This window comes from Vanacampus margaritifer, chromosome 19, assembly GCF_051991255.1.
Source record: "Vanacampus margaritifer isolate UIUO_Vmar chromosome 19, RoL_Vmar_1.0, whole genome shotgun sequence".
In the NCBI taxonomy this organism is placed as follows: domain Eukaryota; kingdom Metazoa; phylum Chordata; class Actinopteri; order Syngnathiformes; family Syngnathidae; genus Vanacampus; species Vanacampus margaritifer.
The window spans coordinates 1,392,310-1,415,000 of NC_135450.1; the positions used below are offsets into that span (position 1 = coordinate 1,392,310).

The 22,691-nt window shown below is 40.5% G+C and overlaps 1 protein-coding gene across 6 annotated transcripts in view; it reads right to left on the reverse strand.

Annotated features, from left to right (window-relative positions):
- Positions 1 to 387: 387 nt before the first annotated feature.
- Positions 388 to 22,691, reverse strand: part of map3k7 (mitogen-activated protein kinase kinase kinase 7) — a 77,991-nt gene continuing 55,687 nt past the window's right edge. For 5 of the 6 annotated variants that reach the window (XM_077552050.1, XM_077552046.1, XM_077552048.1 and 2 more), the window contains 11 exons: positions 21,171 to 21,299; positions 20,864 to 20,994; positions 15,237 to 15,318; positions 11,180 to 11,298; positions 10,954 to 11,101; positions 10,562 to 10,642; positions 8,498 to 8,565; positions 6,915 to 7,014; positions 6,697 to 6,758; positions 6,443 to 6,558; positions 388 to 2,723 (listed from right to left, as the gene is read on the reverse strand). In XM_077552050.1, coding sequence (XP_077408176.1) covers positions 2,543 to 2,723; positions 6,443 to 6,558; positions 6,697 to 6,758; positions 6,915 to 7,014; positions 8,498 to 8,565; positions 10,562 to 10,642; positions 10,954 to 11,101; positions 11,180 to 11,298; positions 15,237 to 15,318; positions 20,864 to 20,994; positions 21,171 to 21,299 — 1,217 coding nt within the window. In that variant the 3' untranslated portion in view covers positions 388 to 2,542. The remainder of the gene's footprint in view (positions 2,724 to 6,442; positions 6,559 to 6,696; positions 6,759 to 6,914; positions 7,015 to 8,497; positions 8,566 to 10,561; positions 10,643 to 10,953; positions 11,102 to 11,179; positions 11,299 to 15,236; positions 15,319 to 20,863; positions 20,995 to 21,170; positions 21,300 to 22,691) is intronic. The other variant, XM_077552047.1, reaches the window with a different exon arrangement.

Below are 22,691 nucleotides of genomic sequence, written 5' to 3' on the forward strand. Positions count from 1 at the left end.
CATTTTTTGTATATATTTTTTTAATTATATTTGTTATATCATTATATTAAATTATATTTTTCTATAAGTTTTAATTTTCACTTTTATTTTTTCATTTTGGCATTTTTGGTCCTCCATAAGAAGGCAGCGATCTTACATTGCCACCATAACTGACTACTACTGTTTTCGCTGAAAACACCTCAGTGTATGCGTTATGCGAGGATCCCTGTATGGAGTAATGAGAGCCTGTCAAGGAACAAACTTCATTGTTTGCATCGTGAAAAATGACCTACATAGGTTAGGTTTACATTATGTAGCATTTTCCTGATAGGCTTTGCTTTCATTTCATTGTTGATGGTTCAGACAACTCCACATGATGCAGATGAATAGCACTCGGAGATTATGATATATATATTCCTTATAAGAGAAAGTTTATAATTGGCTGAATTTCTTACATCTGTAAAGTACTGTACATAAAAGATGCAGATGTGAAAAGCGGCTCACATAAACAACAAAAATAATGCATATTTTGCCTCATTTAAAACATTTTCCACAATTCAGTTTATTCATGACGTTTTCATACTGTCATCCAAACTACACATTGAAAGTTGCTGAGAACCTGTGTGAAAGTAAAATAATGGATCAACAAAAACAATCCTGACACAAAAAAAGCATTTAACATTCTTGGAAGTGCATGAACTATTTTTTTTTTTTTTGTAATGACTTTAAAATTATGATTACTGAATTGTACTTTACAGATAAAACAGAGATTGTACAAAAAAAATTAGGGGATATGAATTTACAGGATTTGAACGAGCTTTTGAAGTCACAGCAAGAGGAAAACATTCACCACTATTTGCAGCACTATCCAATGACTAAGGCTGCGTTCACACTGCAGCTCAATTCCGATTTTTTCATTCAATGTGAACGGTACAATTCCGATCTTTTCACACCCGACCTGGGCCTCTTTCGTATGTGGATATAAATCGGATATGTATGCGATGCGTCTGCACTGATAGCTCATCCGCACGCTTTAAATTCTTACATCATCAAAAGCCTGAGTGCTTGGGAGACTTGCTGACACTTCTGTGAATATATACAAAGCTGTTTTGAGTAGCAGTGTTACATTTTTATTTGTCTTTAATTTAATCACACTTGAAACACGAAGCATAAAGTTGACATGTGTGGCGATAGTAGAAATTCAGCCCTGCAGACGGTTCATCACGAACGGCGATGACGCAAGGTCATCTTCGGTAGACTTCTCTATGAAATGAGGTTGAGCTGAATTTGCATAATGTGTGCAGACAAGACACAAGAATCGAATTCCTAACACGTCCGTGAAACGAGTCCACCAATCTGTAGCGTGCGTTGGCACAGCTAAATTTGCATATGACACTGTTAGAAGATGCTTGCCTTGGCGGCAAAACGTGAATCAGGTTACTTCCGGGACACTGCGACGTGACGTTTTGGGTGTACGTCACTCGATGTGTGCTTTGGTTATCACAGCTGCGTTCGTTCACATTAGATGTCGCATTTGTTTTTCTAATGTGAACAGTACATAAAAAGAACAGATTTAACAGAAAAAAATCGAATAGGGCATCACGCCCTGCAGTGTGAACGTAGCCTTAGTCTTTTTCTCATTTCCACTAATTGTCACTTAAAACAACTCAAGCACTTAAAATGCAGGCATCTTCTAAGGCAACATGTGAACTAAAAACGGTATGATATATGTATGGGCCTCTAGAAGCCACTTAAAATGAGAATTCCCACACACCATAAAAAGTCATAAAGCCAAAATAGAAAAGACAAAAGACATTTAGAATTAAAACAACACGAGTCAAATAAAAAAATGTTTTAAATGCGGAATCCACACCTCTTATTTGCTCTAAAAGCTTATTGTGTGCTATTTTTGCATTTGGGTGCACATGCACAGTTGTTCTTTCTCTAAGGAACGTAAAGGATTACAAAGAAACAAACTACCTTTGAACCCAATACTATATGTGAAGTCCCTGGATGAATTCGGCGTGGTCTATGACAGGGACAACGCTGAATGGAAAAGGGGAAACTGAATATAAATACACGGATATACGTAGGGGTGTACATTTGGTTTTCCACACGCACTTCGTAGAACAGCTTCCAATTATCCTGCGCCTTCCATGAATTCTGCACACACTCATGTTGCTGAAGAGCAGCCTTGCTTTTTTACATTCTCGAGGATTATTTTGCCATGGGCTGCTAAAAGGGTACCAGAGAATGCTAAGGAATGAAAAAAACATCAACTGAGAGCAACATGTCAAGTACACAAGCCACCCTCAACAATCTGCTGTCACACTCAGCGGTAATGGAAGCAAAACTCCATATTGAAGCCCAGTAGGCTCTGAGATGCAGTGATTGTTTGGTCTGCAGTCACAGATGACACTGTGAGTATGTGCAAATATATGTGCAGAAGACACTTTCCTGCTGGGCACAGACAGACACTACAGTGTGACATGCAGGATACACCAACACTGGACTGCTGTCGGAAGCCAGGAGTACATAATCACACCTGTGATGAGAAATCTCATCACAACGTCCCCTGCCGTTTCTGTTGCTGGACCCGGATCAGCTCCAGCTGTTTTTTGCACTTCTGGTAGTATGTGGACAGACTCTTGTTCTCTTCCAGGAGTTTTTTGTGTTCCTGCACCAGACGGGACGTGTTCTGCTGGTCCTTCTCATCTTGGTCCAGTTCAGCAATAAGTTCCTTTCTTCACAGATGGGGAGGGAAAATGGAATAAGCACTTTTATTTACACTAGTACAGTGGAACCTCATTATACGAAAGAATGTATTCCTAAACATTCTGAGGATCTGAAACATTAGCCTGATCTAAAGACAGAGCTGCTGTACTTGAGACAAAAAACCTTAAAGATACAAATATATTCATCAATGAAGACTATACTGATGCTGTGAGGCAAAAAAAAAGCTGTACATGAAAGAGGAGATGCCTTTTTAAGACATGACAAACTGATTATTCATCCCAGAGGCAGTATGCTAAATTAGTGGAACGTAACCTTAATGTGTTATTTTATTTTATTTATTAGGGCCCGAGCAGTGAACGCTGCTCACTTGAATATCTGTAGTAGTGCTACCACTAGCAAAAATTTTTAGAATCGATTAATCTATCGATTATTCAGTTGATTAATCGACAAATCTGATTCATTCTAATAAAGTGTATTACAAAAGCATTTGTTTCCCCTGATTATTGTTTAGCAACCAGTGGTTGGTGTTCATTTTATACTTCATATTCGTATAGTGATTAAAAAAAAAAAGGGGGGGGGGGTGATGTACCATGTTACTGTTTCTGTCATTGTTTTCCAAAGTAAAAACAGATGTTTGCAAATGTCTTATTTTGATTAAAAACAGAAGATAATCAGTCTTCTTTCATGAAGGTCTACAAACAATTACTGTTGATATGCTGAAATCAGAGGAGTTGAACAATTTTAAATAAAAAAATGGCTCTAAATGACGACACGATTATTAAAATAGTTGTCAATTAATTTCATAATCAATTACTTGTCGATTAATCGATTAATTTTGCCAGCTCTTATTTGTAGTTCAAAGAACAAGGTTGATGAAATAAGTACTATTCTTCATGAAAATGATACAAATATAATGAAACACACTTGGATAGCACAATAGCAGACTCATAAGTATCAATTCAAATGTATAATATTATTTAGACTGGACAGATAGATTTGGAGGTGGCATTGCTTTCTTTCTGAAAAATCAGGTCAGAAGCTGCATCAAAGCCTTCTGTATGCGCAAGGCATAAAAACACACACCAAAAAAAACGTATATAGACGTTTTTCGGAGTGAAGGACAAAGTATTAAAAAACGTATTTATAGATTTTGGGGTTTGAATTAGTTAAACTGGACAGTGATTTTGAATTGGTGCTGTTGTTAAATACAGCTTTTTTCATCTTAAGCAGATGGCTAAGGTAAAGCCTGTCTTTTGGCAACAGCACTTTGAAGCAGTAAACTATGCTTTAGTCACATCTCGGCTGGATTACTATAATGCACTTTAACGCCTGGTTCACCCGGCAAGATTTTAATTTTGCCGGCCGACTTCCAAACTGTGAGAGATGCCACACGTGATGAGAAAAAAATTACGGGATTAACAGTTTTGAACGTACCTGTGTGGTGTGCAGCCACACGGCACAATCAACACAACACACATTAACCGATTTCATTCATGAATGTTTCTTGGTTAGACGAGAAGTCTTGCAAAACCTCTCTCGAGTCGAGATTAAACGAGATTAAACGTGACAAAAAAAAAACTAAAAAAACACGGAGGAGCAGTCGCGATACTTTCCGATTTGTTTTTAGCCGAGAAAAAGCCGTTGTTTAAAGGAGTGCAAAATAGCGTAAGCATGGACTTCCTGTTGCCATGACTGTTTTGATTTTGGATTCCCCACTGTCTTCTTCGCTGTCTCGCTTTCTGATTGGCTGCACGTCATTGTCAATTTGGCTGTGCGGTGTTTTGTCCTCAGGGCACAAGGCACACAGTGTGTTATCCCCAATATCCCCAATTTGAAGTCGGAGTGGCCCAAACGTCCTTCCGAGCGGCCGATATTGGTCTGAGCCGTGTGTGCTCAGACCGATGTGTTGTTATCACAGACGGCATGATTATCTGTTCAGATTAGGGATGTCTCGATCCAATCACATGATCGGAAATTGGGTCAGGTCACGTGGTTGCTGACTCAATTGGAATCTGACATTGTCTCCCGATCAGGACTCGGATAAATATATGAGGTTATTTTTTAAATAATTTTTCTATTAAATCTGGAGTTGGGCTGTGGCACAGAGTGACACTTCATTTTTCCACACAGTGTGCGCGGCATGGCGTCACTTTACTACAGTGACACTATTAATGCCATCGAGCGGTTGGGCTAAACAAGGAAATGGCGCCGAGCTATTTGGAAGTAGATAATAAGTTATTATCATCTTTAATGTGGAAAGCGGAGATGGTGCGACTTGCACACTGTGTGCAAAGTGAGCATTTTGGGTGGCGGAAAGGAAGTACAGTAGTGCACGTGCCATCCCGGCGGATCTAGCTGCGGGTGTGCTTCGTTTCCTCCCCGCGGATCTAGCTGCGGCGCCTGCGCCCCTGGATGCCCTTCGAAGGTAGCGGCGCCTCGCCTAGCCAAGCACAAATCAGAATTGTCGGACATCCTTCGCGGGGCTCGCCAAATCTCGCCCGGGCTAGCCAAGTGCGAGGCCTCACCCAAAGTCATGATATGGTAAGATTAAATACTGTAACGAACTAAGTGTGTGTGTTCCGTATCTGTTAAGCACGCTTATGTCCGACTGTTAGTGAATGCAACACAGGTCTCGTGGGAGGGGAGGGGCAAGATGTGCAGTTTGGTTATGTGTGTTGGTGTTTTTTTTCTTCTTCTAGCCTCGTGAGTTGTACTCTGTTTTCCCGCGTCGGCTACGGCCAACAGTGGCGTTTGCTGAGTGAAACAAAAAGGTGACATCCCAAACATTTGCTAGTGACGTTCTTGCAAGACATTTTGCTTGCTTGCTTTTCAAATGCAGCCTTTTGTTTGTTATGATGGCTTGTTTCACGCACATACAGTATATACTGTATTTTTTTCTACCGAAAGTAAAACAACAGTAGGTTAGCCCATCAATTTGTGTTAAGTAGCATGCTTTAAAACGGCTACAGTAGGTTGAAAAATTAATATACTGGTTAATAATACCCCTTTGAGTAACTCATAGATGTGCCAAAAAAAGGGTGTTTAAATGTTTTATTTAGTTTAACCACTGTCCATTCACCATATGGAGGTGTTGGGGTAGTTTTGTTTAAAATAAATAAATAAACAAATACAGCACCCCCCCCCAATAATAAAATGCCGAGGTATTGGATCGGGACTCGGAATTAAGATTATCGTTTGGATGTCAGCGCGTCCTTACGATTGTTGAGAGGGGAAATTCGGGGCTAAAATCGGGCTAATTCTCCTGCCGTATGAACCAGGCTTAACAAGTGCTTGTAAGAGGGACCACATAACTCCAACTCTGGCATCCCTTCACTGGCTCCCTGTACATTTTAGAATTTGTTTTAAGACTCTGTCTTCTTGTTTTCAAATCTTTAAATGATCCTGCCCCACCTTTCCTTTCTGAGATCCTCCAACGCAAGTGCCCAGTGCCTCAGGTCAGCGTATCAGACACTACTCAAGGTACCGAGGACTAAACGCAGTCTTTTAAAACTCACCTTAAAACTAATTTTCATTCTTTACTTTTGACTCAGCATGACATGATATTGGTGGTTATAGTGGTTTGTGGTATTTACTGCTTTTATGTTATTAATTCATTGTTGCAACTGTCTTGTATTTTTGCTCCATGTACATCACTTATATGCAGCGGTGGTTGCTTTAAAGTGGTCTTTAAATACAGTTGAATTGAGTTAAACATTGCCTTACTTACTTTCTCTGGATTAGCAAGGCGATCTCTGTTTGCACTTTCAGATATTCTTGTGCCATTTTGCAGTGTTGCTCAAAAACAGCCATGGACTCTTTTGAGTTGGGGAAAGGAGCAAGGGGCTGGAATAAAATGGATGCTATTGTTACCACTCATGTTGCCAATATATATTGTATCGCGTACGTGTATTTGAAGAAGAAAGTAATTGCAATACCAAAATTATATTTAAAAAAAACAAAAAACAAAAACATTAAGTGTACCTGCAGCTGGTGGTCAAGGGTGAGATAAGCCATTGGAATTGAATTGTCTGAGCCGTTGGTGTCTATGAAAGAAATTCTATGTTGTCATGACTGCACTGGCTAAATCTGTAAGAATCTCTAAATTAATCTGCTTGCTGTACCAACACTGTTAAATAACCAACTATTACATAATTGAGTTTTCTTATTAAATATTTTTATTATCGCTCAGTCATAAATACCTGTGGGGTCATCGGGGGAGAAGTAACCTCTACTGTTTGCCTTGTCAGGAGGCATCATCCTCAAACTGGGACTAGAAGATCGGCTATTGTTCTTGCTTCCCTGCAAGAGCACATAAATTACATCAATGATGAGTCCGTATAAAAGCTGAGCAATGCACGGTGTTTGACAAATTACGTGCCGAAAATCCAAGCACTACAGCAGCAAAAGTCAGACTCGGTCAAATAAAACAAAGCCCCACTCGCAGCCTTGCCAGTGCCACTGGCAGTATGTTTGAAATGGCAGATGGCATTGATGACACTGACAGTACCCTGTTCTTCAGGTAAGTCTCATCATTTAATGCCAACCGCAAATCTTGCATATTAGTCAACTTCGGTTAGCAAACTTGTTAGCAAACACCAATGCCATTCAAAAACATGTGTGTGACAAACACTCTGTATAATTCCACTTGGATCTCACTCTGCTTCATGTGAAACTCAAAAGTCGTTTATTTTGTATGTAAAATGTTCGCAGGGACACAACAGAAAGGTTAGCTAAAGATTGTTGGCTAGGTGACCTACCTGACTCGAATATACCATCTGCCTTGAGCTGTGTTTTAAATAGTCATAAAATGTGAATACTAAATGTTAAACATGTTGTTAAATGTTGTTGTGAGCTGTTAATCAGAATGGGCTACTACTAGTAACCTGAATAGTTAGATGTATCTTCTAAACCATTTTGATCGTAATATTTTTATTTTTGGCTTTCAAGTTACCCACAGTGACTCCTTTCACCTTTTTTTTAAATATTTCGTTCAATTCAACCCTGCAAATAAAAGGGTATTGTTTTTAAACAAAAACGTGCAGTTTTTAGGTACCGGTATCGTATAAAACCAAACAATACCCAACCCTAATCATTAATGTGATATGTTCACACATTTTTGTTTCAGACATGGTACTATCTTTATTTATTCTATTACTATTTTAGCTTTAAATCTGTGTCTTTGCATATCTAGAATAGCTTTAATAGTAGTAGTAGTGGTGGTACTCACCCCACAGACACACAGTGCCCACACCCCTACAGCTTTTCTATACAGCATTGTGGGCCATGTCAAATGCTAATGTTAGTAGCTCTTTGCCACAGGCCGCTATTTGTTTGGACACCATTGACCTAGGTCTACTAAAATTGGGGGCATATGTAAGTGTCCAAGAATTATGCAAAAGTTTCTAGGAGCCATATTCTAAACCAAACATGAAGTCCGCCATTCATCCAATCAATGGGAGTTTCATCTAAAGATGTGATGAAAAGCCATCAAAAGCTTTTTATTTTGTCGAACTTGATTGACTTTGCCATGACAACAAAAGCTCTTAAAAAATTGTAGTGTAGTGCTTTCCTTTTACGCATATTTGAGTGAAACCCTCATCACCAAACACTTATCATCACCGACCATCACTTTACATATCACTGGCTCCGGTGCAAAACGTGCTATGTCTTGCTGTTTTGGATATATTGTTGACAGACTCGACTCAAAATTGGAGAAAAGAGACCCAAAAAAGAGAATCTCCTTTCCACAAGTCTCATAAACTCCCCGATTGTTTGAACTTACCTGGGTGGACTCCGTGCCAATTCCTGGCAAATCCTGCACAGAACGGCGCCGCTGAGGCTCACATGTGGCTATGAACAGGGTAGGAAAAACAAGGACAGACAAATGCAGATAAGTATCAGGTGGGTGTTGGTGGGGGATCTTTACTATTTTCTTGACAAAGAAACTGAATCAACTGCTAGTTTGACTATACTGTAATTGATGACAAATATTTGACTATAGTGTTTCTATTAAGACTACTTCCAGGGAACAACTAGCAAATCACCCTGAAACAATTCAAACAAGAATAGTTGTTTGTTGGGTTTAGTTTTGTGAAGCACTGGTGGTCAGACAAAGACAAAATAACCGAGAATAAGTGATGACTAGATGAGGAATAAAATTGTATAGTCATACATTGTCTTATTTTGTTTATATAAAATATTACTCAACAGTTCTGTCTGTTATGACAGATTTTTAAATGTTGCTTTTAATTTCACTAATGTATCGCAAAACACCAGTGTCACTGTTGTGGACTTTTACAATACAATTTCCAGTTCCTTTTACCACTTCCAATACCAAGTGAGGGCCAAATGGTCCAGGTCCGGCATGTGAAAGGGGAGGAAAAAAATATTGGAATAATCTTGGTATTTCTAGTTAATCTGTCTATCTAGTAGGCTAAATGGCAAAAAAAGAAGCTTTTACATTGGCCACTGTCAGCTCGAGAAACTAATCACAAAACACAAACACAGGCATTATTTACACAATATTGTACTGCCACATTCTTAATATTATTTAAGGGAGGTGTGAGAATTGGTTATTGACCAAAATGTAAACTACCAGCTAGGGTTGGGCAGTAAAACGGTAATACGGTATCCCGGGGTGTCCAAACATTGCAACGGTGTCACTGTCAATACCGTCAAGTGAAAAAAACAAACAAAACAAAAAAAACAGCAGCCTGCAGCGTATAATTATGATATTAAACAATATTCTTTGATAACATGACATTTGTAATTATTTTCAAATTACTAATACTATAGCAATGAATATTACTATAACAGTTTAAAATTAATAGTAAGCTGTGACAGTCACACAACCGCTCAGACGGAGCGAGGCAAAATGGCCAGTCAGCACAGCTCGGTTAATCGGTCCCTTAAAAAGAAAAAAAATGCAACTGCTACAATTTGGCAGCAAATGTTGATGTGGCCTGTACACAAAATGACTGTAACGGTGCGAGATGGAATATACTTCGTATCTCCGGACTCATCTGAGGAACGATATCCCCCGCTCACTGCTGCAAAGCGATAAGTTTCTCGCCGCGCCACAAAGTGCTTTTATTCATACCAAAAAATCAGTTAAATTTAATTCACGAAGTGTCACTAAACAAAAAATATATTTTCAAAAAAACCTTGTTTTCTCTTTATGTTTTAAATTTTCGTTCAATGTCACTCAAATTACCTATTTTCAAATGGTGATTACTTAAGAACGTGATAAGGTAGAAACATACTTTTTTCTAATGAAAAGAATGGAACTCGATCTTTCATACACAATATTCTGTTCGCCTTGAAAGATGAGTGAAAATGCTCGAAATCGTCTGGTACTGTCAGGGTTGTATTTTTGATAACGTGTGGCAGTAAAACAGTTAAATGCATATAAGGCAGGCCAAGCTACAGTGGTAGATGATATGATGATACCTTTTTACTCATGACCAGCTGCTTGCCAAGCCAGTCATATGACATACAGGACATGCACCGAGTTAGAAGCATTATCAAATGCATTTATCAATTAATCAATTGATTTCATCAGTTCAAACTGATAGAAGATGGGACATGAAAAAGCTAAAATTCTATTTTTGTTTTCTAAAAACAGCAATAAAAGGCAGTTCTGTGTGTGCAACTCTAGGACAAGCTCATAAAGATTTTTTTTTTTTATTACTCTTGAATTCCACAACTTTTAACACTTCTCACATTATGTAGCCATTATGTCAAGGAGTGACACACAGGAAAGGAATGAGTCAGAGCTGCACAACCCAAGAGCTTTACCAAAACCAACTCAACCAAATCAGCAGGAGGCCCAGAAGTCCAGCTATACCTGTGACGACGATCTTGGGAACATCCAGAATGGTGCCAAATGATGCTGTTTTACGATGGCCTCGTTTATACTGCGGGCGTGCTGCAAAAACATATACACATGCAGACAGCTGCATACACAATAAGCGTGCAGACTATAAAAGACTTGAAGCCAACTGGACTGGAAACGCAGGCACATGCAGAGTTGACTTTGTGCAAGGGCAACATGCATCCCAATCATTCCAGATGCTGAGAGGTGGCAACATTTATAGTTAAACCCCCCCCCCCCCTCCCCCTCATACAGGTCTGGCTCCTAAGGGTTCTCAGAAAGGCCTCCCTCCAATACCATTGATCAAGTCTAAATAATAACAGCAGTTAAAATAAACAAATGAATACATGTATTTATTATATTACCTGCTGGTACAAATCCCATCTTGGGCTCTAGCTCTGAAAGGTCAGCACTCATTCGCTTATTGTCAGATAAAGCCAAGCCCTGTGTTCGAGCAGGCAGACTCTCAAAACTACCTCCTCTGGAAAGAGGCAGCGTCCTCAAAGGGTCTCCCTGAAAGACCAAAATCAGGGTCACTTCATCTACACCTGCTTGTTAAACATAATTTTTTTTCTAAAAATATGACTTTGCCTTTGGCTTGAAGTGAGGCGCAAACTGGGGTGTGATCTTAATAGTGTCGTTGCTTCCTTGGGAATCACTGTGCTCAATGTTGGCATCACTTTTGTTGCCAGTGCTGTCCACATATGAACCTGTTTCAAAGGAAAAAACACAATTTCAACAAATTTCCCTTGCCCAAAATATTTATGTCTGCCAACATAAAAAGAAAACCTACAGTCTGCACTGGGAGGCGGACATCCACCGTGTCACATTATACTGGCACCACATTATACCACGCTATATATTTATTTCAAAGTGATACATACGTCTGTAATTAAGAACAGAATATACAGCAGAAAATGAGCTGAGAATTGAAGGCAACCATATGTTTTTAAATCAGTCAATGAAGACTGATATGCTAAACAATGCTACATTTAGGCTTAAAGCAAAGCTATGATGCTGCCAATGCAGTTAAGATGTAATTTGTGTTGAATAGTGGTGGGAATCTATTGACACCTCAAGTCTGGGCTACATTTCAATTTCACTGAATTATTAATTATTGATGCATCTGGACAAATTTTTAATGCATTTAATGCATTCCCCCCCTCACCCTCCCAATACATTAATTTCTCACGGTTTGACAATTTACTACCATTGAAACTGTATTTTTAATTCCACATATAGTACAAACCCAAATTCCAATGATGTTGAGAGGTTGTGTAAAATGAAATGTTAATTCAAAACAAAAAGCAATTGACTCTTGGCAAACCACGCACGAACCACGCCCCCAAACGTCCACAGCGCCGACATGCGGCTCGAAGCTCCATAGACCTCCATTGTAAAATTGATGCACAAAACTTTTGTCACCTTTAATAAAAGTAGACCAAACAAAGTTCCAACAAGCTGTGGACCGGACCTCCAACAAGCAAAATAGTGAAATTGCTGCCTCTCCCTCCTCGCCTCTCCCCGCCCGTCCTCCGCCTCCCTGTCCCTTCTCCCTTGTCACCCTTCCTCCTCCTCTCCCCCTCTCCCTGCGGCCCTGCCGCTGCCTCCTGCCCTTCTTGTCGTCTCCTTCCCCCGTCCCTTTCCCCTCCCCTGTCCGCCTTCCTCCCCCTCCCCTGGGCCGGGGGCTCCATCCGTGGCCCGGGTCTCGGCGCTCCGGGGGCCGGGAGGGTTGGTGTTGTGCCCGCCCCGCTCCGGTGGACCTCCTGGCACCTCGGGCGGGCCCCAGTATGCGGGGGCCCAGCCGGTCGCTCCTCTTAACTCACTGCACTAGTTTTGCACAATACATTTTAGGGCACATAACACACTTTGGGGGGGGAGTGGGGTAGGGTGAAGACACCGTCTCCGCCCTGCAGCTCCCCTCCAATTTTAATGCACCACACAACTGGGGGGGGGTGATTCATCGGTTGGGGCAGGCCGCAGTATGGAGCAGTGCTGCGGTCACCTGCTGGGCCTGGGGTAAGGGGGTGCCGCCCGTCCTCCGGTGCCCCCATCTCCCCTTCTGCCCCTGGTGTTCCGTCCCTCCGAGTGGTGGGGGGTGGGGTGGGCGCGGGTGCCCTCTCCGCTCCACTGCCCGGCCCCTCTTCGGCGCAGATGCCTGGGTGCGGTGTGTCCCCGGGGTCTGGGGGGCTGTCGGTGGGTGGTGGTGGGCGGCTTGGTTGGGGGGGTGGTGGTGCAGGGGTGGGGGGTGCCGGGGTGGGGGGGTGTCTGGGGATTTGGGGACCTGGGGGCGGTTGGGGCTGGGTTGGGGTGCCTGGTGGGCCTGCAGTGCCCCATCCTGCTGCGTTGGGTTGGGGGCGCGGGCCGCGTTGGGGTGGGGGGGCGCTCCTGCTCCTGGGTTTGCTCTCCGGCCGGTGGCCCCTGCGGGGCCCGGGGGTCGTCCTTTGGCGCTGCCGCGGCCTGGGGGGCCCTGAGGTGTTGCGCTTGCTCTGTTCTGGCGGGGGTTGACGGTTTCCCTCTTTGGTGGAGATTTTCATGCATGCCAGATCCACCACACCAGCATCTATCGAAACTCAGACACAATTTGTTTCTCCCTCAGATCATTGATTCGGTGGAGGCTGGTGTCTGTGGATCTCACTCTGCTTCGTCTGTCCTTTCTACCTTTCCTCAGTTTCTCCTTTGGGCCCTTGAGGTCTCCCTGATTTGTTGGAGTTTGGATGTCTCTGGGGTTGGTGGGGGACTCTGGTTAGTGGCCCGGTGGGTGGTGTCTGGTCGGTGCTGGGCTTCGCTTTTCTTTCTTTTCTTTGGTCCCTCTTCGGGTCTCCTGGCGGCCCCACGGCTCTGGCTGGATTTTGAAGTGTTCGGTTTGGGTGAACGGTATGGGAATTCTTTTTTTTTTTTTTTTACACGCACGCACGCACACACACACATACAAAAAAAAAAAAGGGAGAACAATGATGATGACATGTCAAATGATCAATACTGAGCTCCCCCCCCCAAAAAAAAATAAAAAATAAAATAAAAATAGACTGCGTCTAACCGCAGTAGCACATGTTGATGACGTCATCGTATAGCGTGTGTTGATGACTAATTAAAACTAACTAAATAATAATTTTAAACACTCAAAATGCAACTACGTATGGATGGATATAATGAAAATGTCAAAACTATTATAACCCTGGTTCCCAGTTCCCAAACCATTATGTTGTTAAAAGGAATAGAAAAGGTGATGTAACACAGTTGTTAACATGCCCCAGTCCCAGGTTTCTGGAAATATGCTGCAGACTCAGTGACTACTTGCAAAGTAGGGGCAGTCAGTAAGTAGATATCCTGAGAACGAAGAGCGTAAGGTACATCAGACTTTCGCTGAAGATAAACTTTCAAGTATGGAGGGAGTAATAACCCTTTGAGTCCCTTGTAAATAAATCTGTACCAGTGTGTCAGCCGACAAGTGTCCAAAGCAGGCCATCCAAACCCAGGAATACAGTTCCCAGTGATGAGTTCTTGGACCATAGTTTTTTATGAAGCGCAGGGAGTTGTAGTGCATTCAATTGAATATACACTGCCCTCTATAATTACAGGCACCCCTGGTTAAGATGTGGTCTTTAAGACTTTATCCCAGTGAGGGGGCACATTTTTGCACACTAGCGAATGTTGATTTCATGTCAGGGTTTGCTAAGGTCTCAAAGTTTCCTAAACGTTCTCTGAACAGTTTTAATGTTTTTTTGTGTCACAAGGAAATTGTCAAATTATTGGCAAAAACTATTTTTAGTTTATAGGGATTTGTAATTCAAATTATTATAATTCAAAATCACATTCTCCCAATTTTGTGACTAAGAGAAGATTATTATTTCAGTGTTACTACTTTTGATTGGAAATTAACGTGAACTTTTTACAAATGCCAAATGCAAACAAAGGTTAGAAAACAGTGGCCATATAATTATTCTCCCAAATCAAGCAAGTCTTATACAATGCACACAGACGTGTTTGTACGAATGGTTCAAAATGCACAATACTTGACACTTGCAATAATGACAACATTACGTTGTAAATTAGATGAAAAAGATGAACTACATAATGTCACAGCCCTATTGATTGCACCATATTACTGTCAAGCAGGCACTAAATTTTACACATGCTATTTATTTGTTCCGCCAAATATTACATTAATTGATAATAAATTATTGATTCATTAAAAATGATTTACACCATCATTGTATTGCATCAAAGAAGTGATTACTTCTCCCACCCCTAGCATTTAAATGGCAATATATTATACGGGGGAACAATTTGGGGGGGGGGAAATCTGTTGAGTTAGGTTTTTAAGCTTATCAAAACAAAAATTGGTACGTTGATTCAAAAATTACAGTCAGTTATTTTCTAGCAAACGTTGCTTTAAGTACCATGCTAGAGCTGCTTTTTTTAATCATGCAGGACTGAATCTTATCTTCTAAATTTAAGCTAATGTTAATAAAACTTCGACTCTTGCTTAAATAGTGGTGGGGGGTTGTGAACATGTAAAATCTTGGTGAGGGTACCAAATTGGCTAGGGCCTGCATCTGGCCACATGAAAAATTAATCCCTGCTGACCTCACACTTCACTGGATGTGTATCTGGGGATACACAATTTTGAAGCTGATCCATTTACCTGTGCTAGTTGCCGAGTTGCTCTGTCCATCATCTGAATACTGATATGGAGTTTGCAGGGGATCTTCAGATCCTGGAAAGTACTGCAAACAGATATCAAAAGAATAAGCACAGTAAAAAATAGGTCGATAAATCTATGCCTTCCAAACTCCAATTAATAATTTTAAAACCATATTTGCAATGCCCGGAACCTTACGACTTACGACAGGGTGCCCAGAGAGGAACTGTGGTTTTGTATGAGGAAGTCTGGAGTAGCAGAGAAGTATGTTCAAAATGGCTAAATTGAGAGTAGACAAGATCATTATTTTAGTGCAGCATTTATACTTTTTTTTGGTAAATTTATTTTTGTTTGTTGGTTGTTCACTTGAGACTTTTGTAATGAAAAATAGGTAGCCTTGGCTCAAAAAACATTTTTCAACTGATCTAATCAATACTCACCTAAATAAAAGTCCAAATAAATCTTATATTATGCACTTGACTTACTGTGTTTTATAAGCGTATAGCAATTTCAAGCAAGCTGTACAAGAGATTCCATCTCGGAACGTTGGTCTCGCTGTCAATTCTGGCACTTGAAATGGATTACTACAGCCCGGTCGCCAATCTCTAAATTCCTGGTTGGTGTAACGAATGTTCACAGAAACAATAGTGCATAAACAAGCAATGAAAAAGTATAAAAAGTACTGTAGACAAATGCTACCTAGCTATTACGAGCACTACTGCTCATTAATAAATTAAAAAAACAACATATACTTGTGGGTGTGTGTGTGTGCGTGTGTGTACGTGTGTCAAACGTGTTGTCAAACTTGCACCGTGGCGAGTCGGTTGACTGACAGAAATGCGAAAAAGCACCTCGTGAAATGTTGATGAAGTATGTAAACACACACATATGCAAATTACATTTGAGCCCCCCCCCCCCCAAAAAAAAAACAACTATATCGATATCGTACTTACTAGCAGCATTTTGCCATGAATCATGGAAGAACTACAAGTACAAATTATGCGCCACTAAATATGTACTACCTTGTGGTCTAGTGGTTAAGGCGCTTGACCTGCAAACGCATGCTCACGTGATTTGGTTCCTGCTTTTTTCCATTTACAGCCAATCTTTAGTGGAAAAAACTGAAGAATGAAAACTTTGTGAAAAGACACAGAAGCGGTGAAGCGAAGCAGGAACCAGCCCCAGTGCTGAGACTCGATTGACCAAATAGCGCTAGAAGGAGAGTAGCCGTTTCCACCTCCTTCTGAATAGTTTCCTCCCTTATCACAGCCATTTTCGGGCGAGGTCTACCCAATGTCGTTTTTATATAAATGCGGGTTCCCCAGGCGGCAGGAATTATTTTTCAAAGCAATTATTTCCTTGCAGACATTAACACTTTGTAATGCTCCCTTCTTTGCTCCTTTTTGGAAACATTTGGCGCATACCCAGAAGTGTCTGGCCATTATTGTAGCAAAACAATATATTGTAGCAAAACTATTTACAAAATATGTAAGAAAAAAAAATATGTAAGAAGAATTCGTTTCCATAACTGAAGTCACAAATCCGTATAAAAAATCTACAAATGCGTAAATAAAGTCACACATGCGTACTGAGAATCTACAAATGTGTGACTTAAGTGACAAATGTGTAACAAAAAAGCTTCTTCTTCTGTAGATGAAGTCAAATTCAGGGCTTGAAGTAAAAAAAAATCCTGAGACTGAACTTTTTCCTGGGAGTGGTGATGTATCAAACGTGCAGATTCGCTGTTCGGCCGACATCAAGCCATTAATTACTATTTAATCCGTCGCCGTGGGTGGACTGGGTATTTGGAAAACTTATGAAATTCCTGATGGCCAATCCTCCCCAATTGTCAGGTCATCTCTTTCATTATCCATTTATATTACAGAAATTTTTGGACTATAAGCCGCTACTTTTTTCACTTGCATTCGACCCTGCGGCTAATAGGTGGGACTTATCCATCAGATCACAATGGGGCGCACTATAAAGAAAGCGCAAGAACGTCAGGCAGAGCAAAACAAACCAAGTGAGCCCAAATACAGTAGGAGAGACCGAACGAGAGCGAGACAATTTGTGCCCTCATAACGGGAACCCTTATACACACAGTCAGGTGCGCCTTATAGTCCACAAATTTCCAGTGTTTCCCACAGATCTGAAATCTACTTGGGTGAGCGGACTCCGTTGAGGGGGGACGGCGCCCCTCCCCTTTAGCCCCCCCCCCCCTTCCAGGAAAAAATTGTGCCACTTTGCACTTCATCGTGTATTCTAGTGAATTTTCAGAGTAAAAATGTAACATTACTCAGTTACTCTATATTTTTTGCACTTATTTTATATTAAAATAATAATGTATTCTAGTGAATTTTCAGAGTAAAAATGTTGTAACATTACTCAGTTACTCTATATTTTTTGCACTTATTTTATATTAAAATAATAATGCAAATAAAATAAGGCTGTCATGTCAGATTATTAGTAAAAAACTGGATCGGGACGGATCCGACGTGAATACACAATCCCAAAGCACAAACTGCGAGCATAAAGTGCACAAAGACGTCCACAATCCATTCACATACCGGGGCGTACCTTGTCCAGCCGGCGCTGTCTTCCAGTTTGTTTTGGTGGAGTGTGTTCGCCTTCTCTCATTGATCGCTCCCATACTTCTCGCAACTTTACTTTCAAAGCCCAGTTTCAATGACCAGTTAGATTAAATTGTGCCTCATAAGCATGTCTTCTTAGGTGATGCCATTTTCCGGAGCTTCTTAGCCAAACCGATGTTGTTATTTTTATTTTATTATTACAGTACATACAGCTGCAACTCTCTTCTGCCTTCACCCCCTCCGTCCGCCGCTGTACCTTAATACAAGCCAGCAGCCAACTAACAACAAGCGTGAACCAGCCCACCAATCAGAAACGCGCATTGGCACAGCAAAATTTGCCCCGAGGGTTGTCTTGAAGGAAAATGTCCCTGGAAATTGGTGCACACATAAGAATATTTTAAGACTTTTAAGTGTGCCTTATAGTCTTGAAAACACGGTAAATTTTCTAAAAACTTCTTGGGCGGCGGCCGCCCAAGTATAAACATGGTGTGGGAATGGCTGATTACTGTATGTATAGTACAGTATAGCACTGCGGGTTGCAGTCCCCTTTAGGTGCTGCAGTTATCGAATATATATATATATATATATATATATATATATATATATATATATATATATATATATATATATATTCATTGGCATTGCGCTCCACATATTACAGTACTTGGTATGGGGAGGTTTATTTTGAAGTTGGCCTTCTCTCCGCATTGGCGGTGTTTTGCCAGACATGTCAAATATTCAAATGTCTAAAAATAATCTACAAATGTGTGACTGTAGTCACAAATGTGTGTAATAAATCAGCAAATACGTACACTGATTTGTATGCGTAAACACTTAAGTTGAATGCGTATATATATATATCTGACCTGTAAAGTATATATATATCTGACCTGTAAATACCCGGCCTCTTGATTGGCTGGATTCTTTCTTATATGTGACTGATGTGCAAGAGCCACGAATGCGTGTTGCGATTTACAAATGCGTGTGTGGAGAGTTGTGTGGCAAATCATTTTGAATTGAAAATCGATTTGAATCAAAAATCGATTCTGACATATTTGGAAAGTTTCACGTAGAAAAGGCCCAGTGATGAGACAACACAGGAGCATATGACCAAGAAGAAAAATAAAGGTGCATGGACTTACAGCTACAGGTGATTCCCACGCATGATGGCCCACTCTGCGGCGAGCGGCTCTTAATTTGGCGCTATAGTGAGTGAGTTACTCATGGACTTTAGATTTGTTCTGTGGTGCCTTGTTGTGTTGCCGCATTTAAGGAGAGTGCTGCTAATGTAGTTACATAAAAATGTGGCTTCACATTTATTGTTATATCTACAAAATACGCCACTTTTTGTGTTGCTCGCATCATTGTTCTTACCCTTGTTATGCTGTTTGGGCTGCTAGTACAGGTACATAAAAATACATAGTGGATTTGCGTTTGTTGTAGAATTTTATTAATTCCCCCCAAAAACCCACTGGGTTGTCGGTTCAAGAAAGCTGTGGACTTGTATGAACCGGTCCGTGGTGGAAAAAAGGTTGGGGAACACTGATCTAGAATGTTCAGGTGGCCCTGTTCCACATGATAAATGATCTGGTGTAATGCTGAGTTAAGAAGATTAGGCTGGAAACGGAGGAAGAGACAAAGAGTGACTATATAGTGTCTGTGAAATGCAACTCACTCACACATTTTGGTAATACACACCACCTCAAAAAAGAGAACTTTTTCTGAAAGTATGCAAGAACAGGAATCCTGCTGAAGAGAGAATGCTTGAACAGCTTGTCAGGCGGTGCACGAGAGTTTCACGAAGTGCATCCAGACAATGTAAGTGATTCAGGCTGGAGGAGGAAGGATGCGAGCTATCAGATCAAAACCATGTGAGACTTCAAGTCAATGAGCACCATTGAGCTAGAGGATGGATGAACGGTGCTGAAACCGGTGTCAACGGTGCTCTCGTCCAGCTAACAGTCCTCAAATCATGCATATTCACTTTAAAAGATGGAGAAGTCAGGATTGCCAGCAAGAGAAAAATTACACAAATGCAGCAGTGTACTTTTATAAATAGGCCTTAAAATAGATCAGAAAAAATTTTAATAAATAAAAAATCTATTCTGAATCAAATCACGGACCCAAAATTTAGTATCAAATCGAATCGCGAGACAGTCAAAGATTCCCATCCTTAGTAACTGTTTTATTTCACATTATTGAAAAACAGAGACAGAGTCTACTTGGCTCAGAGGCTGACAGTACTCACACTCCAGTCTACTGCGAGATTCTCCTTTTACCAAGGCAGGGAGTAGTTTTTGAGTGCTCAGTTCATACAGTATGTGAGTGTTAAAATGTTACTGGACATTATTGTGTAATTGGCACAGAATTATCTAGGTTGTATTTTGTACATTTCTACAGAATATTATTATTATTCTTTTTTTTAATGTTTATTTTTTAAAAATCTTTATTTTTTCTGGGGACCCCATGTCAGGAGGAGTCCTATAGAATGCGGACCACTTAAGAACTCACTGTTGGGTTTGTAAGTGATAGCATGTAAGGGTTTCCGTCACCAACGAATCAGTAAACGCCAAAAGCAAAAAGAGTGAAAGGTCATCCGCCATGTTACTTTTTAACATTTAAGACAATTAAGAAAAATCTACCTGTTTATTGTCTTAAAAAATAAATAAATAAAAATTGAAAAATAATAAAATTGTTAAGCAAAATCGAAAATGAACCTTGTCAATTACCATCCCTAGTAATCAAGTGGTTTGATTATTTTCCGATAACGTATAAATATTCCCAATACAAACATGTTTCCAAGCCGAGTTCAATTTGGTGCCAGGTCGGCATGGTGTGGTACCTGCCTTTCAGGTGCTTCTTAACATGTTAATATCTTACTTGTCAACACACATGCTAATTGGACTGGCCATCACAGTATTAAGTGGCAAATCTATATATTAAACTAATTGAACTTAAATGTTTACAAAAGACTGCTCCCTGCAACCCTGACAGTATATAAGAGTATGGAAAATGTATGTAAACTTCGTAACAGATTACCCGCATCAGATGAGTCATGATTTTCACAATCTCCTCCATGGAAGGCCGCTGAGAGGGGTCTTTGGACCAGCACCGGGTCATCAAATTCTCGATAGGCTTGGGTAAATTTTTGATCAAAGGTGGTCTTGTGCCTGAAATAAATTACACACAATTCAAGGAAAAACAGTTGTATTATCCCACAATGGAAAAAACATGTTTAAAATGTAAGCTAATTTAAAACTGAAATTATAGTCAAATTCTACATCATAACAGGTTATATATATACAGGGAGTGCCCCAAAGATTTCAATATTTTTGTTCTGACTCACCATTGTGCACTGCCCACATAATACGGAAAGCTGGTCCTCCAATTTCATCAAAAGGTTTCCTACGTGTGACCACCTCCCAGAGAATTATCCCCCAGCTAAACACGTCACACTTTTCGCTGTAATTGCTACCTAGAAGTGCAGAAGACTATGGTCATTTATAAAAAAGAAGCAAAGAGCTCATTATTGTATTAATAACAGCAAATGGCACAAAATAAAAGTACAGTGGACCCACTAATATTTGTGGTACATAAACATGAAAAGAAATATGTGTATATTGGCTCGCCAATGTTTTACTAGAATACAACCAATGGAGTTCTTAAAAAGTTAAGTGGAATATAGATAATAAATGTATCTATGATGCATGTTTCATGTTGTCACTGCATGGATCCAATTGTTTCAGTTTTGTAAACACCAAAGAGCTAGTCAATGTAGCGTGATCTGCTGTATAACTAGGAACCAGAAAACATTGAAGCAGCAGACTTTTCCACTAGCACAGGGTAGGCAGGAAAGAGCAGCACCATTGATGTACAGTACTTCCTGTGCTTTCATGTGCAGTCAAGTGATCGTGATGGATCGTACTGCACCGGTACAAATTGTTGGGATTAAAATTAACAGCTCCAAAAATGAGACCATGTACCTCAGTTGGAAAAGGGTGAAGTGCCCTTTCTCCAGTTCAGGGATGAAATCCTGCCCCAAGTGGAGGAGATGGGGCATGATATCAACTTAGTATCAACTATATTTTTGTCATTTTTGCTTGCTTTTAGCAACCCTACACCACTTACTTACACAAGTGAAGACTTGATAAGCATTAGTGGGTCTACTCTCAGTCTTTTTTCAACGACTTTCACAATTTCACAAAGTCTTTTGGAGATTTAAGATGATAGAGCGTGTACAGGGTGGTGATACAGTGGTACAGGGCATGGAGGCAACACCAACTTTGACAGGGTGGATTTCGAACTATGCTCCCATCATTTCATCTCGCAAATCTACGTTCCCTGCCCAACAAAAAGAATGAGCTTCTCCTGGTCCTCACAAGATCCAACAAAGACTTTGCACATCCTGTCATTTTTTGCTTCACTTGAACTTAGATCAATGAATGTAGTACATCTCCCTGGCTTCCAATTTCAGCATGCGGACAGGTCACAGAACTATCACGCAAATCACATGGTGGCAGAATATGCTTCTTTATCAATGAAAAATGGTGTACTGATGTCACAGAACACAAGACACACTACAGCCCAAATTTGGAGTCACTGTTTTTTTAAACTGTAAGTCATTCTATTCACCAGGTTTTCGTGCTTCATTCTTGCCAGTGTTTACATCCCACCGCAAGCTAAAGTAATTACTACATTTCAAACGTTGGCCGACCAAGTAAAGGAATTCAACGCATGCACCTAGAATCACCCCTCATAATCTAGGAGACTTTAACAGAGCAAAACCTACACCCTTAACTCAACTTTTGGGTCAACGCTGTTGGGTCATCTTTTTAGCCAGTTTGATTAAATATTGGGTAAAATTTTG